We start from the raw sequence: 13,438 nt of genomic DNA on the forward strand, positions 1-13,438 counted from the left end.
CCGCTGTTGGAAGAAGGCCAGGTTCCAGCCCAGCCAAGCCTGAGTTAATATGTTGCTTGAAAACATGTGTCAGACTTTTTATTATTTTACTCTTAAAAGGTTAATAAGTTGTAGAGTTTAAATGGTCAATATTAGTGTGTACCTTATTATTACCTTATTATGACATTAGTGTTTTCGGTTGTGAAATGTGACTCATCAGACGTCCGGATCTGGCGTCCAGCGAAAAGCTATAACAATCTGGCCTGAAGGCTGGGGCAGGTCTTACTAGTGTACCTAGGTGGGCATGTTTTACAAGGGGGGTGGTATATCTGCATTAAAATGATTGCAGTTTGCAGCTTCTTCTCAGAAAATTGGCTCACGGAGGAGATTCAGATCTCCTATGGGTATTTCCTTTGTTTTCCTCCCCTTCCAACACAAACTAGCATGAACTGAAGTGCAGTGTCTCGAGGAAATCGGTAGGCCGGATGGAAAGCTTCCATCGGTAACTCTTGGCAATGTAATAATTAGAGTGTACCAGAACTAAAAGCATCTCTCATGAGTTAATGGTTTATTTGCCACATGTAATTAAAATACGCCTGTATCATTAACACACATTGGCTAGGCTTGGGTGGGTCCTGATCAGCACTTTGGGAAAGGAACAGAGGGAAGGAAGTCATAGTCAAACACCATAAAATTTTTTTAACACAGATTATATCTAGAGTGATAGAATCACCGTCTTTTACAGGTGGAGGGGTTCATTAAATTCAACCTCTTCATTTTACTGGGAAGGAAACTGAGAAAATGTGTTTTTTATCTTAGTTACACAGCTATTTAGTGGCAAAATCCACGCTGAAGAATGGTCTTCTGACTCCAAGCCCAGCTCCCGTGTATGACCATGGGCTGCTTCCCTTGTCCCAAGCCATCTGTCCAACTCTGCTGCAGTGACAGGCCAGACTATATCCACTTCCCACAAGAATGCAAGCTTTCCTAGGCAACCATCTAAATGATCTTTAGTTTTTATACAGAGAAGTTGGAAGATTGTTGACCTAACAAAATTCATTGTGTTTGTGTTTTAAAGACATAGACACACACACACACGCAAACACACGCACACATACACTCGCATGCATACACACACACACACACACACACACACAACGTAGACATACGTGACTTGGTTGTAATTGCTTTTTGGCTCAACGTAATGGATAGAGACCATCACGTGCTCAAATGCAGCCGTTTTCAAGTCAGCACACTGCCGCTAAAGCCCTTGTTCAATGACACTCACTCCCCTTCGAGTAGTAACCACAAAAACCCTCTGCCTTTCACAGCTTAGTTTAGAACTCGTTGCCTTGACATTTCTAAAGCTTCTGACAAGTTAATAATGACAAATATCGGTCGATTTTCACGGACGGAATGAGATTACAAAACCTGGTAACCAGACGTTGATGGCATGAAGTCATGTTTTGCAACCACGAAAATAAGATATCTTTAGGGCCTGGGACTCTGGACTTGAGGTCTCCTTGCTGCTCTTGATTAGCATAGAACATGGATTACGTTGGAATCAAGAGAATGAAACTGAGTCCCATATTGACATCAGAGAAGAAGGGTTTGGGCTCGTTTTGTGTCTGATATTTAACTGTCATTAACTGAAATACTTTTTTTCCCCCCAGAGGTGTTTCCTGGGAATTATTTCCTCCCAGATATTGTGTATATAAATTTCCCTTTATTGCTCGGCTGTAGTCGTAGTCTTTAGTGCACCTTCGCATTCAAGAGGGCCAGGAGCTTTTTAGACTAATGAGTTCACGCTTCTTCTACAACGAGCAGAGATAGCTCCCTTGAAAACCAGCCCAGTGATTTCTGTCAAATAGAGATATCATACCAGTTCAGTAGAATACTTGTGCTCTTATATTATGTTTCTATTAATATTTTATAATAGTGCTCTATCTTACCTGAAAGCAGCAAGAAATATAGATGTTCTAAAGCCTCAGGCTGGATTGTACTCTTATGCTTAAAATTTCCATTACCCATATTTCAAGAGAGACAAGAAGAAAAGGAAAAATGTATCTTGGCTAAGTCCTCTCTTCTTTATCAACAGGTTTCTAAACTATAGAGAAAACACACTTGTGACTAACATGCCCAAGTGGAAAACAGATAATTAAAACAGAAGTGGTAAATACGGAACATCAAAATATCTGTTACCAAATATGTAGAACTATGACTTCCAGATTTAAGAATCTGTTTAAGAATCCTGGTAGAAATTGGGGGAGAGGGCGGCCGTCGGGGTGGCCCAATCAGTTGAACATCTGACTCGGCTGCTTTTGGCTCAGGTCATGATCTCATGGTTTGTGAGATCAAGCCCCACATCAGGCTCTGTGCTGACAGCCCAGAGCCTGCCTTGGGTTCTCTCTCTCCTACTCTATCTGTCCCTCCCTTGCTCATGTGTCTCTCAAAAATAAACAAATATTAAATAAAAGGAGAAGAAAGAATCTGGATAGAAAGGAATAGAGGCGTATGTATACCCACATATCTACAAAGATACATAATCATCCACAATCATCATAACTTAGCGTAATTATTGCCTTTATCTGGTTCCAGGGTGATCGCCAAAGAGTCCATCAGCTTTAGCAAGAATTCGAACTTTATTTGTGACCTACATTAATCAGCTTGCAGGAGATGAGGGGTGCCTGGGTGGCTCAGTCAGTTAAGCACTCAACTCTTGATTTCAGCCCAAGTCTTGATTTTGTAGCTCATGAGTTCAAGCCCCACATCGGGCTCTGCACCAACAGTGCAGAACCTGCTTGGGATTCTCTCTCCCTCGTTCTCTATGCCTCCCCTGCTTGCACACTCTCTCTCTCAAAATAAATAAATGAACATGAAAAATATATTTAAAGAGATAAGGTTTCAGGAAATGGGATTCTAGGGGTCAGATGTGGCCCACCATGGCAAGGAGGCCCAGGTCAAGATGAGATTGATAGGTCATGAGTTAGAAGACGTCTCTAGCTTTTGGGATACTTAAGTTAATAAATTTCATATAAGCACAGGAAGGAGGGTTTCTGGAAAATAATTAAGCAATCCCCTTCCCCTCTCCTTCTGTTCCTATCCTTTGCCCTCTCTCCCTCTTTCCACCCCACTCCTTTCCCCTCTGACAATCCCTCCCTCTCTACCTTCCTCACCTCCTATTCTTATTGTTGGTGGTGACAACTCATGCTGTGTGTTCCAAGCCAGATATTAAGACTCTACTGATTCAAGTTAAGTTCCTTCCTCTGAGAATATGTTTATTCCCATCCTAGACTCTCAGTTTCCTCAAATTTATACAAGATCAGGAAACTAAGTTCTAAGTTCTATACAGTTCTCCAAAAATTTTACTGTTTGAAATCCAATGTTTAAATTGTTTAAATACTTTTCTTCTGTATAACCCCATTTGATTTATTTCCATGTAGTATCTTGCTCTGTGTGTTATAGATTGTAAATGTATATTAGTCAGTAACTCAGAACAATGTCCTAGCCTAGAATGAAAGATTACATACCACCAGAAACTTGTTGTTCTTGGCATCTTTCCTTTAGTTTTCTCACTTCAAGGCACCAAATGAAGTGGAAATTGAACACTCTGATATTGGAGTGACAATGTTGAGTGGTTTATAATAATTTTAGTGGGCCTAAAAGTTTTATACTTTCCCTTTACATTTTCCATTCCAACTGCTATGCTTCTGCCCATAATATAGGGCCATGTTTGTATTCTAGGAAATAAATATTTCCCAATTTCAAGTACATTTCACTTCCTAAGTATGATAACCATAGTGGAAAAAAAAAAGCAATAAAGGAGTTCAGCACTATTACCTGATTTACTTTACACAATGAACTCTGTTTAAAATAATTGCATACTGGTTATATTCTACAGCACATATCTTCATTAACGAGTTGTTTCTTAGGGTATAAATAATCTTCCCTTAAGTGATAAGCTGTGTGACTTTTTTTAGAAAGCACTACTAGGGTTCTAAGAGACTACTTCTTATTACTAAGTGGGTTCTGAACACTTAAAAATTAAAAGTGAAATAAATTGCAGGCAGAAATCACCTATATTTATCACCTTTATTACTGACAGAGGTCAAGTTGTAGAATTAGGTCTGTGAAAACAAATGGCCTTGCTAACCCTGAACCCTAGAATTTATTTACATCAGGGCAGCATGGGTGTGGGAGAATTTTCCTACAGTGGAGAAAGCAGGAATCTGGAAGAACTTTCAAGTGGAAAGGGTCAAGGCTGAAAGGCACGTGCCCAGGTATTCGTCCCATGTTTATCAATCACAAATATTAGTCCACCTCTCCAGAAAAAGGATTTAAAGAGTAGTCAGAGTATTGAGGGAAAATTAATTCCTCACAGGACCTAATGAGGAACAGACTCTCCTGCTGATACACTGGAATAGTACGACAGGAATCTAGATTCTGATTGTAGCTTCCCAACTAACTAGCTAGCTCTAGAGTGTTGGATTCTGGTTTTCAGTCACGTCATCTACAGAGAAAGCCTACAGTTCTGATAAGTTTGAGGGTCTCTTTGCTTAGTTACGTAATAAAAATGCCTGCCATTTGTTGAGCACTTTTGCTAGGTGCTGGATCAGGGTGTTTTATAAACTTTTCCACTTAGCTCTCAGAAAGCCCCTTTCTTTGTAAAGGCCTGGAGGGTTAAGAGACAGCTTAAGTTTTACAATCTGGAAGTGGCAGATTCAAGATTAAAACTCAAGTTCTTTTGCTAATCGCTGTGCTGCACTCATGATATGTGACTCATGATGTCACACACAATAAATACACGACCAAAGAAGCACTGTGTATATAGCTTTGAGTTTTTTGGCCAAAAATATATTCCTCAAATTGACTCAAGATTCATATGGCCCCCCAGTTCTTGTAGTATAAAGCAGAGATCCAACGTATTCCCCACTCCTGAAGCAAAGAGCTCCAAAAAAAAGCCGGTTACTTATTAGAGATACCTGAGAGAAGATGCATATTTATAAGGAAGAACAGATTTTGGGGCAGCATGGTTTTTAATCCACCGTTCTTGGTGCCCACACTTCAGGCGAGAAATGGTTCACAGTAAAAAGTAATGTAATGACAATAGTAATTATCGTTGTCATAACTGTTTCTTGGAAGAAAGGATTTGGGACTTAAAAATCTTTATTCTCTCTTTTTTGAAAAAAGTCATCCTGATTTTAGAATTTTTATTCTTTCAAGAAATTTTTTTTAATGTTTATTTATTTTTGAGACAGACAGAGACAGAGCATGAACAGGGGAGGGTCAGAGAGAGAGGGAGACACAGAATCTGAAGCAGGTTCCAGGCTTTGAGCGGTCGGCCCAGAGCCCAACGCGGGGCTCGAACTCACGGACTGTGAGATCATGACCTGAGCCGAAGTCGGACACTTAACCGACGGAGCCACCCAGGCTCCCCATCTTTCAAGAAATCTTAACATCGTTCTTTTAGATTAGAATCTAAATGTAAACTTAGAGGTATATATTAATTAAGAGAATTACTTTGGGGGCCTCTGGGTGGCTCAGTCAGTTAAGATCTCAGCTCAGGTCTTGATCTCAGGGTTGTGGGTGGGCTCATGCCCCCTCTTGAGTGGAGTCACAGAGCTTCAAAAAATAAAAAATAAAAAATAAATTAAAAAAATAAAAAATAAATAAATTAAAAAGGGAAGTATTTTGTGTTTTTGAATCACATTTCTCTTAAGTATTAAGACCTTAGAATGAGAATAGTCAAAAAAGAAGCACCTAAAATTTTCAGGACCCTAGACCGTAAGGCACCGAAAACAGTGGTGGGAGCTGAGATTCCATTCTCTTCCCATCTGTCAATGACCTGATTATAGATACACAACGTGGTCATTTACGGAGTCCCACCTGTCAATCAGATTTTAAAAACAGACAAAAAGAACACGCACACTGAGCATAGTGAGTCGTTGAAGAAATGATTTCATTAGCTCTGAGACAACAGGTACGCATATCTGATCAAGGATTCACCTCACTGCTGATTCACTTCTGAAGTGAATCTAGAAACTGTAATTTCAGTAGGTTCTGTTGTAGGTGGAGATTTTAGCATGGGCAGCACAGTGTTGGTGGTTATGAATAAATACAGAGTTACATAGTTTTGAGATATTCTTTATGATATTTGGAGTGACAATATGGTTAATTGAACTGTCAGGTGAGACTTCTAATTCATCAAGGGCCTCCGGGTGGATGAGATCTGTTTCTCTTAAACAAATCATGTGTACGACACCCATTGTATGTTGAGAATGTTGATAGGCATTTTGTGTAGAACTCAAAGAAAAAGACACAATTGAGAACCTCAATGCAACGGAAGTTTACAAATCTCTTAGTGTTTACACTGGGCTTAGAAATGATGTAGATTTATTTCTTAACCATTAGAAAATATCGTAGATGATGGGTGCTTCGATGGCTTAGTCAGTTGTGCGTCCAACAATGAATGTTGGATCAGGTCATGGTCCCAGGGTTTGGGGATCGAGCCTCACATCAGGCTCCAAGCTGCTTAAGATTCTCTCCCTTTGGGCACCTGGGTGACTTAGTCAGCGACTAAGAGCGACTGGCTCTTGATTTCAGCTCAGGTCATGATCTCACGGGTTGTGAGTTCAAGTCCGGCATCGCTCTGTGTTGACAGTTCAGAGCCTGCTTGGGATTCTCTCTGTCTCTCTCTGTCTCTCTCTCTCTGTCTCTGTCTCTCTCTCTCTCTCAAATAAAAATAAAAAGGAAAGAAAATATGGTAGGTGAAAGAAGGATTCAAAAAGATATTGGCTAATCCTACAGTTTCAGGATAGCAGAGAGAAACAAACAGGAAAAGCATGCAATTATACTCAGACCTTTGATAGCATCCTCAATGCAGTAGCTTTATCAAGCTTTAAAACTTTGTTATAAAGTAAGTTGTTAGTTATATAAACATAAACTTTTAAGTACATAAATTAAACCAGAGACTTCAATCATTTATTAAGTCGACAAAGCATTCAATAAATTCTAGGGTAGAATTTTGTTTGATTTATAGAATTTAGGATAGTAGATGTACATGCAAATTCATTGTGTTTCTTTCTGTGCCATTTATGAGAGAGATAAGGAGTAAAAAAAGACTCAAATGTTTATATTTAGATTTGTAAAATGTTTACAACAGTAGAAAGTAATATTTTAAATCTGTAAGTAGTTTTTTTTTAACAAAAAAATAAGTCTCCTTTTATTTGGGGAGTGGAAAGTGTTGGTCAACTGTGCAGTGAAATGTGTGGGAAAAGAAGTAATTCATCTGTGTATTTTTTAAGTGCAAATTTAAGAAGACCTCAGCTGGATTCTACAAATTAGCTGCCATTGGAGCTATGGGCGCAGTGTGTTATGTATTAAGCATATGTTGTGCCTAAGTGAAATTAAACAGACACGTATAAATCTTTACATTCTGTGGTTTTCTAGAAGGAAATGTGTGAGAGAGGACTGATGCCTACTTCACTTTGCTATTCAATATTTTTACTAACAGCAGCATAGGAGAGGTTGTTGATTATGTACTCTACGAAGTCATAGAATGGAACCAACTTTATTTGTCAGTATTGTTCTTTTGGTTTGCTTTTATTTTTCTTAATTACTTAGGGAATCAAAGCAGTATAGTTAAATCTAAAAATCAATTTGAAAATCACCAACTACCATTTCTAAAACTCCCCGAAGTAATACAACTTAGATTGTGTTTTTCTAGAGTTTTTGATTTTATTCAGATAGGTAGGTAGATAGATAGAAAGATACATAGATAGATAGATCGTAGATTATTAATAACTTTGAGAAGTGTTCATTGATATGTGTGTTTATACATAAAATGTCACAGTTCATTTATCATACTTTTGTAATGTTATTAATTTTGTAATCTGTTTTTCATCATACAATTCATATGGATCTATATGTTTATATGTCTGTATGGATCTTGTCTGTATGGATCACTGTTTTAATCTTGTAAAATATATGTTAGTATAACTGCATTATATTTTATTTCATAGTCTCACCTTGATGGACTTTTCCAATGTTTCAAATTTTTTCGTATCCAGGCAGAGCTAAAATAAGTATTTTCAGACTTGAAAGAATGTTTCTGTAGGGGAGATATTAAGAAGTAGAAGCATCTGGCCATACAATGTGTGCATTTTAAATATTAACATCTATAGCAGCTTTTTCAAATTCTGCTACCAGCCCAAATGTGTAAGAATATGTTTTTAGGGGCACCTGGGTGGCTCAGTCGGTCGAGCATCCAACTTCAGCTCAGGTCACGATCTCACCGTTCGTGGGTTCAAGCCCCATGTTAGGCTCTGTGCTGACAGCTTGCTCAGCTCAAAGCCTGGAGCCTGCTTTGGATTCTGCGTCTCCTTCTCTCTCTGCCCCTGTCTCACTTGCACTGTCTCTCTCTGTCTCTCAAAAATAAATAAATGTTAAATAAAAAAGAAACAAAGAAGAAAATAATATGTTGTTAAGTGACATAAGTAACTTTAAAATCCTTGCCAGGGCACCTGGGTGGTTCATTTCGTTGAGCGTCCAACTCCAGCTCAGGTCATGATCTCGCAGTTCCTGGGTTCCAGCCCCGCGTGGGGCTTGCTGTTCTCAGGGCGTGGCCCACTTCGGATTTTCTGTCCCCCTCTCTTTCTGTCCCTCCTCCACTTATGCTCTTTCTCCCAAAAATAAATAAAAAAAAAAGTTTAAAAAAATGTTTTCAGTGTTTGCCAAGTGGATGGTGAAAAATAACGTCTTGTATTTATAATTACTAATTCCTACTTGGTGGAACATTTTCCAATGTATTTCCTTTACGAGTAATTGCTCATATTCTTTATTTTCTCTTAAGTCACTTTTCTTTTTCCTTTTGTGCAGTCTTAAATATTTTGAACAGTAATTTTATGGTGCATGTTGTACCTATTTTCTCTCAATCCTGCTTTTTTTGTTTGCTTATTAGGCTTTTTTATTATTTGGTTATCATTGACATATAACTTAATAGTTTCAGGCGTGACGATTTCTCACTGGGACTACTTGTTAGGTTGTAGATTTACAGAAAGTTTGAGTGGAAAGTACAGAAAGTTCTCATACACCTCACCCCGCACACATACTTTTGCCTTATTTTTTTTTCTTTTTTTTTAAATTTTTTTTTCAACGTTTATTTATTTTTTGGGGGGACAGAGAGAGACAAAGCATGAACAGGGGAGGGGCAGAGAGAGAGGGAGACACAGAGTCGGAAACAGGCTCCAGGCTCCGAGCCATCAGCCCAGAGCCTGATGCGGGGCTCGAACTCAGGGACCGCGAGATCGTGACCTGGCTGAAGTCGGACGCTTAACCGACTGCACCACCCAGGCGCCCCCTTTTGCCTTATTTAAAAGAAAAAAAAGTTGTTAATGTTTATTTATTTTGGAGAGAGAGGGAGACAATGTGTGAACAGGGGATGAGCAGAGAGAGGGAGACATGGGATCCGGAGCAGGCTCTGAGCTGTCAGCACAGAGCCCGTCGCGGGGCTCGAATTCACAGACTGTGAGATCAGGACCTGAGCAGAAGCAGGACACTCAACCCTCTAAGCCACCCAGGCGCCCCACTTTTGCTTTATTTCAAATTTCTTTATGTCTCCTCTTGTCAAGAGCTTTTGATCTTGATGTCACCACATGGGTAAATCTTTTATTTTATAACCATGACTTGCCTGTTCTTATTTAAGTAAGTCTTCACTGTCCAAGATGTTTATTTAATTCAATGTCTTATATTTTCTCTCAATTTTTTTTTTCCACTGGTGAGCTTAAGTTGCCTTCCCTTGGATCAAAGCAATCTGTGTCTCTTTTTTAAATGTATCTATTACCGCCACCACCCTTTGCCCTCATTGCATGCCCATACGCCAGTCAGCTCACCATTCAGGTATCATTTCAGTTCCTTTTCTTCCACCAAGAATTCTCTGATTCTCCTATTCGAGTCCTCCCTCGGATTTATTTCGCATTGTACTCCAAATGGTTGAGGCAGTATTATGTGTGTTTCAGTATGTTATTCCTCTGAATAGTTATGGAGAACAGGATCTATAAATCTTGGTATCCCTGAAGAATCTCATTCGATGCCTCAAAGAATAGGCTTTCTATTACATTTTGTAAAGAGAGAGACTGTATGTTTAGTTTGGACACCTGAATACTCAGCCGGGACACACAATAATTATTTTCAAACACTTGAACCCCTGTCCAATGTTGAAGGAATTAAACTGGTCCTATATGGCCAATGGATGGCTGCTAAGAACAATTTGATTTGTGTCAATATAAAGAAGAAATTGTCAACAAATAGAATTCTCTGAAAATGAAATGAACTCTCAAAGGAGCGACTTGATTGTCCACAGACATATTCAAGCAGAAGTAATGCAGTAAGATTCCTCCTGTAATTCTTTCTTGTACAGAGTAGGCCTACTGAATGAGGAAATAAAATGGTAGCCCCTTTTGCATGCTTCAAGAGCTTTAATTTTAGACTACTGATATTGATGACCTTCCATTCTTCCCATTTCCACAGGCCATTTTATTGACTTTAAACATGATTTGCTTTTTACTTACAAAAATCTTAGGATAGATATTACATTTTACCACTGAGATGGGTGATTTTATTTTCACTTTTTGGAGAACGTTTTAGAGGTTAAATCATTTCTCTCTGGGTTCAATATTAAATATATTCCAAAGCCCAAACTTTATCTTCAAAACCAATAAATACACATATTGCACAGGGAAATATATATACATTGAATGCTTTATATAATTTGTATTAAATTGATTTATTTTATAAATGTTTTCTCCCAATTTTTCTATATACATATCAATCACAGACACTCTAAGAGAAATGCCACTTAATGTGTTAAAAATCTAACAGAACAAAACAAGTAAAAGTCCTAGGAATTCATATTCTATCTTTTTTATGTGTTTAATTAGGCTATTAAACCAAATGACAGGAAACTAGTGTTTCTACAAAGCTATGCATATTGCCCAGAACATTGATAACACTTTAGTGAATATGAAATAAAACATAATGCAAAATCATTATTTCCCAATAGAAGTTTGTTTATTAACTACGAACCAGGACCTTTTCTAAAATCAGAAAGCAATAATTCAGCAGGGGAAGATTATAGCAGAATCATGAACATAGATTATCACTAACCATGAACAGTCTGTAAGAGTATTTTGTCATTCTTTCAACAAACAATTCTTGTGCTGCTACTCCTGAGGCTCTCTTCTCGGCATTGAGAACAAAAGCCAAATGCCGGCCAATTGAGGACTCCAGGCCTTCTTTGGAAGAGAAGATTTGCTGAAGGTCTTCCGATTCTGAGCTGTAGTTGGACATTGCTGCTTGCACATCCTTGTAATCAGTCAGTAGGGGATGGGTGAAATAGCTCAGCATAGCTTATCTAAGGCAATGCTCTCTCTTAGCTCATTAGCAGGATGCTAGTTAAGCAGTCCACAAAACTTTGATGAAAAGCAAAACAATCTAAAAGAACATGCTGAAATCATTAGTCAAACCAAAAAAGACCCTTCTTTATCAAGAAGGTAGGGGATACTCCCACTGGCAGACAATTGAGAGCAACAGTCACAATAAGAAAGCTGGCAATGGTTGTATTTTATGTGGAATCTCTTCAGTGCATCCATCATAGTCAATCGCAGAACAATACTACCTTCAGGGTCAGGTCTCAACACAAGAGGCGTTAACAAAGCAACAGAAAAAAAAAGCTAGCAAGTGATGATGATTGTGGTTAAACAGTCCTAGAGTTGTATTTGAGGTAATATAATAAGATTCTTAAGACGCATGGAGTAATTCAGCAGAATATTAGAGAAGATGACCACTTGGTAGAATATGCCCCACTGGACAATTTCCAGTAACCATAAATGCAATTGGTTGATCAATAGCAACTCAGAGGTCTGCAACTACTGCATAAATACCTCAGAGGAGGAAAGGTACTCGGTATGTAGCTCAGAGACTGGAAGTTTCTAGAAAAATATCTCAGCGGTTGGCAGCTCATAGGTCCATAACTTGGATATCGGGAACTTCTCATCAAATAGCTTTGGAATTGGCAGCTTCTGGGGATATAACACGATGGTGAGAAGCCACTGCGTATGAAGCCAAGATTTTGATAGCTTCTATACCCCGAGCTACCCAGTCTGCAGTAGTTTAGGGGCCTGAGACTGTTGGACAAGCAATTGAGTTGCCCAAAGCATTTGAAGCCATTGCTGAGGGTCTGGCAGGCTTTAGATGCACACTGGCTGGGTGCGTAGCAATCAGATACGTACCCATTGGTCTGAGTGCATGGGCTGCAGCTGGGGTCGGAGCCAATGTTGGTAGTTTCACAGGCACTGCCAGCGTTGCCCACTGTCGGAGAGTTGCGGGGCACACAGGAGTTTGTACAACTTGCAGTACAGGTCTTGAGCTCACAGCTGGGAGATTCACAGCTTGGTGTTTCATCATAGGTTTCTCGGCAGTTATCCAGGAGCCAGAGATTTCCTTGGTAGCTGCTGGGTAAGCAGAGCCCAAAGGTAGGGCTTACATCGCTGGAGCAAAGAGCAACGGAAGGAGTCACTGGGATGTAACGGTGAGTTCTGTGGGATGTTCCATTGCAATCCCCAGGATAGCCCAGGAGAGATATGGAGCCTGACTGCATGCTCAGTGATGGCTGTGAAGGTATGCTGCTACTATGGCCTGCGGACTTTTTATATCCTTCCTGGAGATTGTCTGCAACCTCTCCAGACTCTCTTCCTCCTCACTGCCTGGAAGAACACACCAACATCTCATTAGTGTGTTGTTTCACTGCATCTGCTGATGTCTTTGCACTCCTATAAAAATAAGTTTATTTTGATCCTTCAAGGTATTTATCATCGTCACTTTGATCATCACCCAATACTCATTGTCTTTAGACCATAGCTTCAGTGAATAGTGGTTTTAATGTTCATAAGCAAACTCTCATCTGCCAATAGGTGGTTAACAAGAGTTCACATGTGTATGGGCTTCTGGAGCATGGTTATTAAAGGGTGAACAAGGATTCAAGCAAAACAAGCAACCTGTGCTTTTCCATTCTTTTGACTACTGCAAAATAGTGCAGGACTTAATCCTATCTTGTGAGCCTAGCTGAATACTTTGGCTGTCTCACTACTGTTGCTTAAAAGAAAGAGTAAGGCACTGAACTGTTAAGAGAAAGAATTGTTTCCCCAAAATATGTACTATATTCTTAACTGTGCCAAGCCATGCATTGGTGATGATTTCTCATCTGATGGATTTGGAGAATTTCACCTGTAAGACTCACAGCAATCCAAGTGAGACTTAGTGACCTAATTTGTATTTATGGATCAGTGGTTGCTAAGTAACCAAGACTTCTATGAGATGCTTTTCTTTCTTTCTTTCTTTCTTTCTTTCTTTCTTTCTTTCTTCCTTTTCCTTCCTTCCTTCCTTCCTTCCTTCCTTCCTTCCT

The 13,438-nt window shown here is 39.2% G+C and overlaps 1 protein-coding gene across 1 annotated transcript; it reads right to left on the bottom strand.

The window, feature by feature from the left end:
* Window positions 1–11,878: 11,878 nt before the first annotated feature.
* LOC124526291 (keratin-associated protein 24-1) lies at window positions 11,879–12,634 on the bottom strand. Its single transcript, XM_047099192.1, has one exon. It carries the CDS (start codon window positions 12,632–12,634, stop codon window positions 11,879–11,881), a length of 756 nt encoding a protein of 251 aa, XP_046955148.1.
* Between the last annotated feature and the right edge of the window lie 804 nt (window positions 12,635–13,438).

The sequence above is a fragment of the Lynx rufus genome, unplaced genomic scaffold (assembly GCF_022079265.1).
Source record: "Lynx rufus isolate CCGP_SWC_20201006 ecotype Redwood Valley unplaced genomic scaffold, mLynRuf1.p SCAF_5, whole genome shotgun sequence".
Lineage (NCBI taxonomy): Eukaryota > Metazoa > Chordata > Mammalia > Carnivora > Felidae > Lynx > Lynx rufus.

Coding starts and splice junctions, on each gene's coding strand:
- LOC124526291 (XM_047099192.1), bottom strand. CDS start 12,634: ATGCAGTCAGGCTCCATATCTCTCCTGGGCTATCCTGGGGATTGCAAT.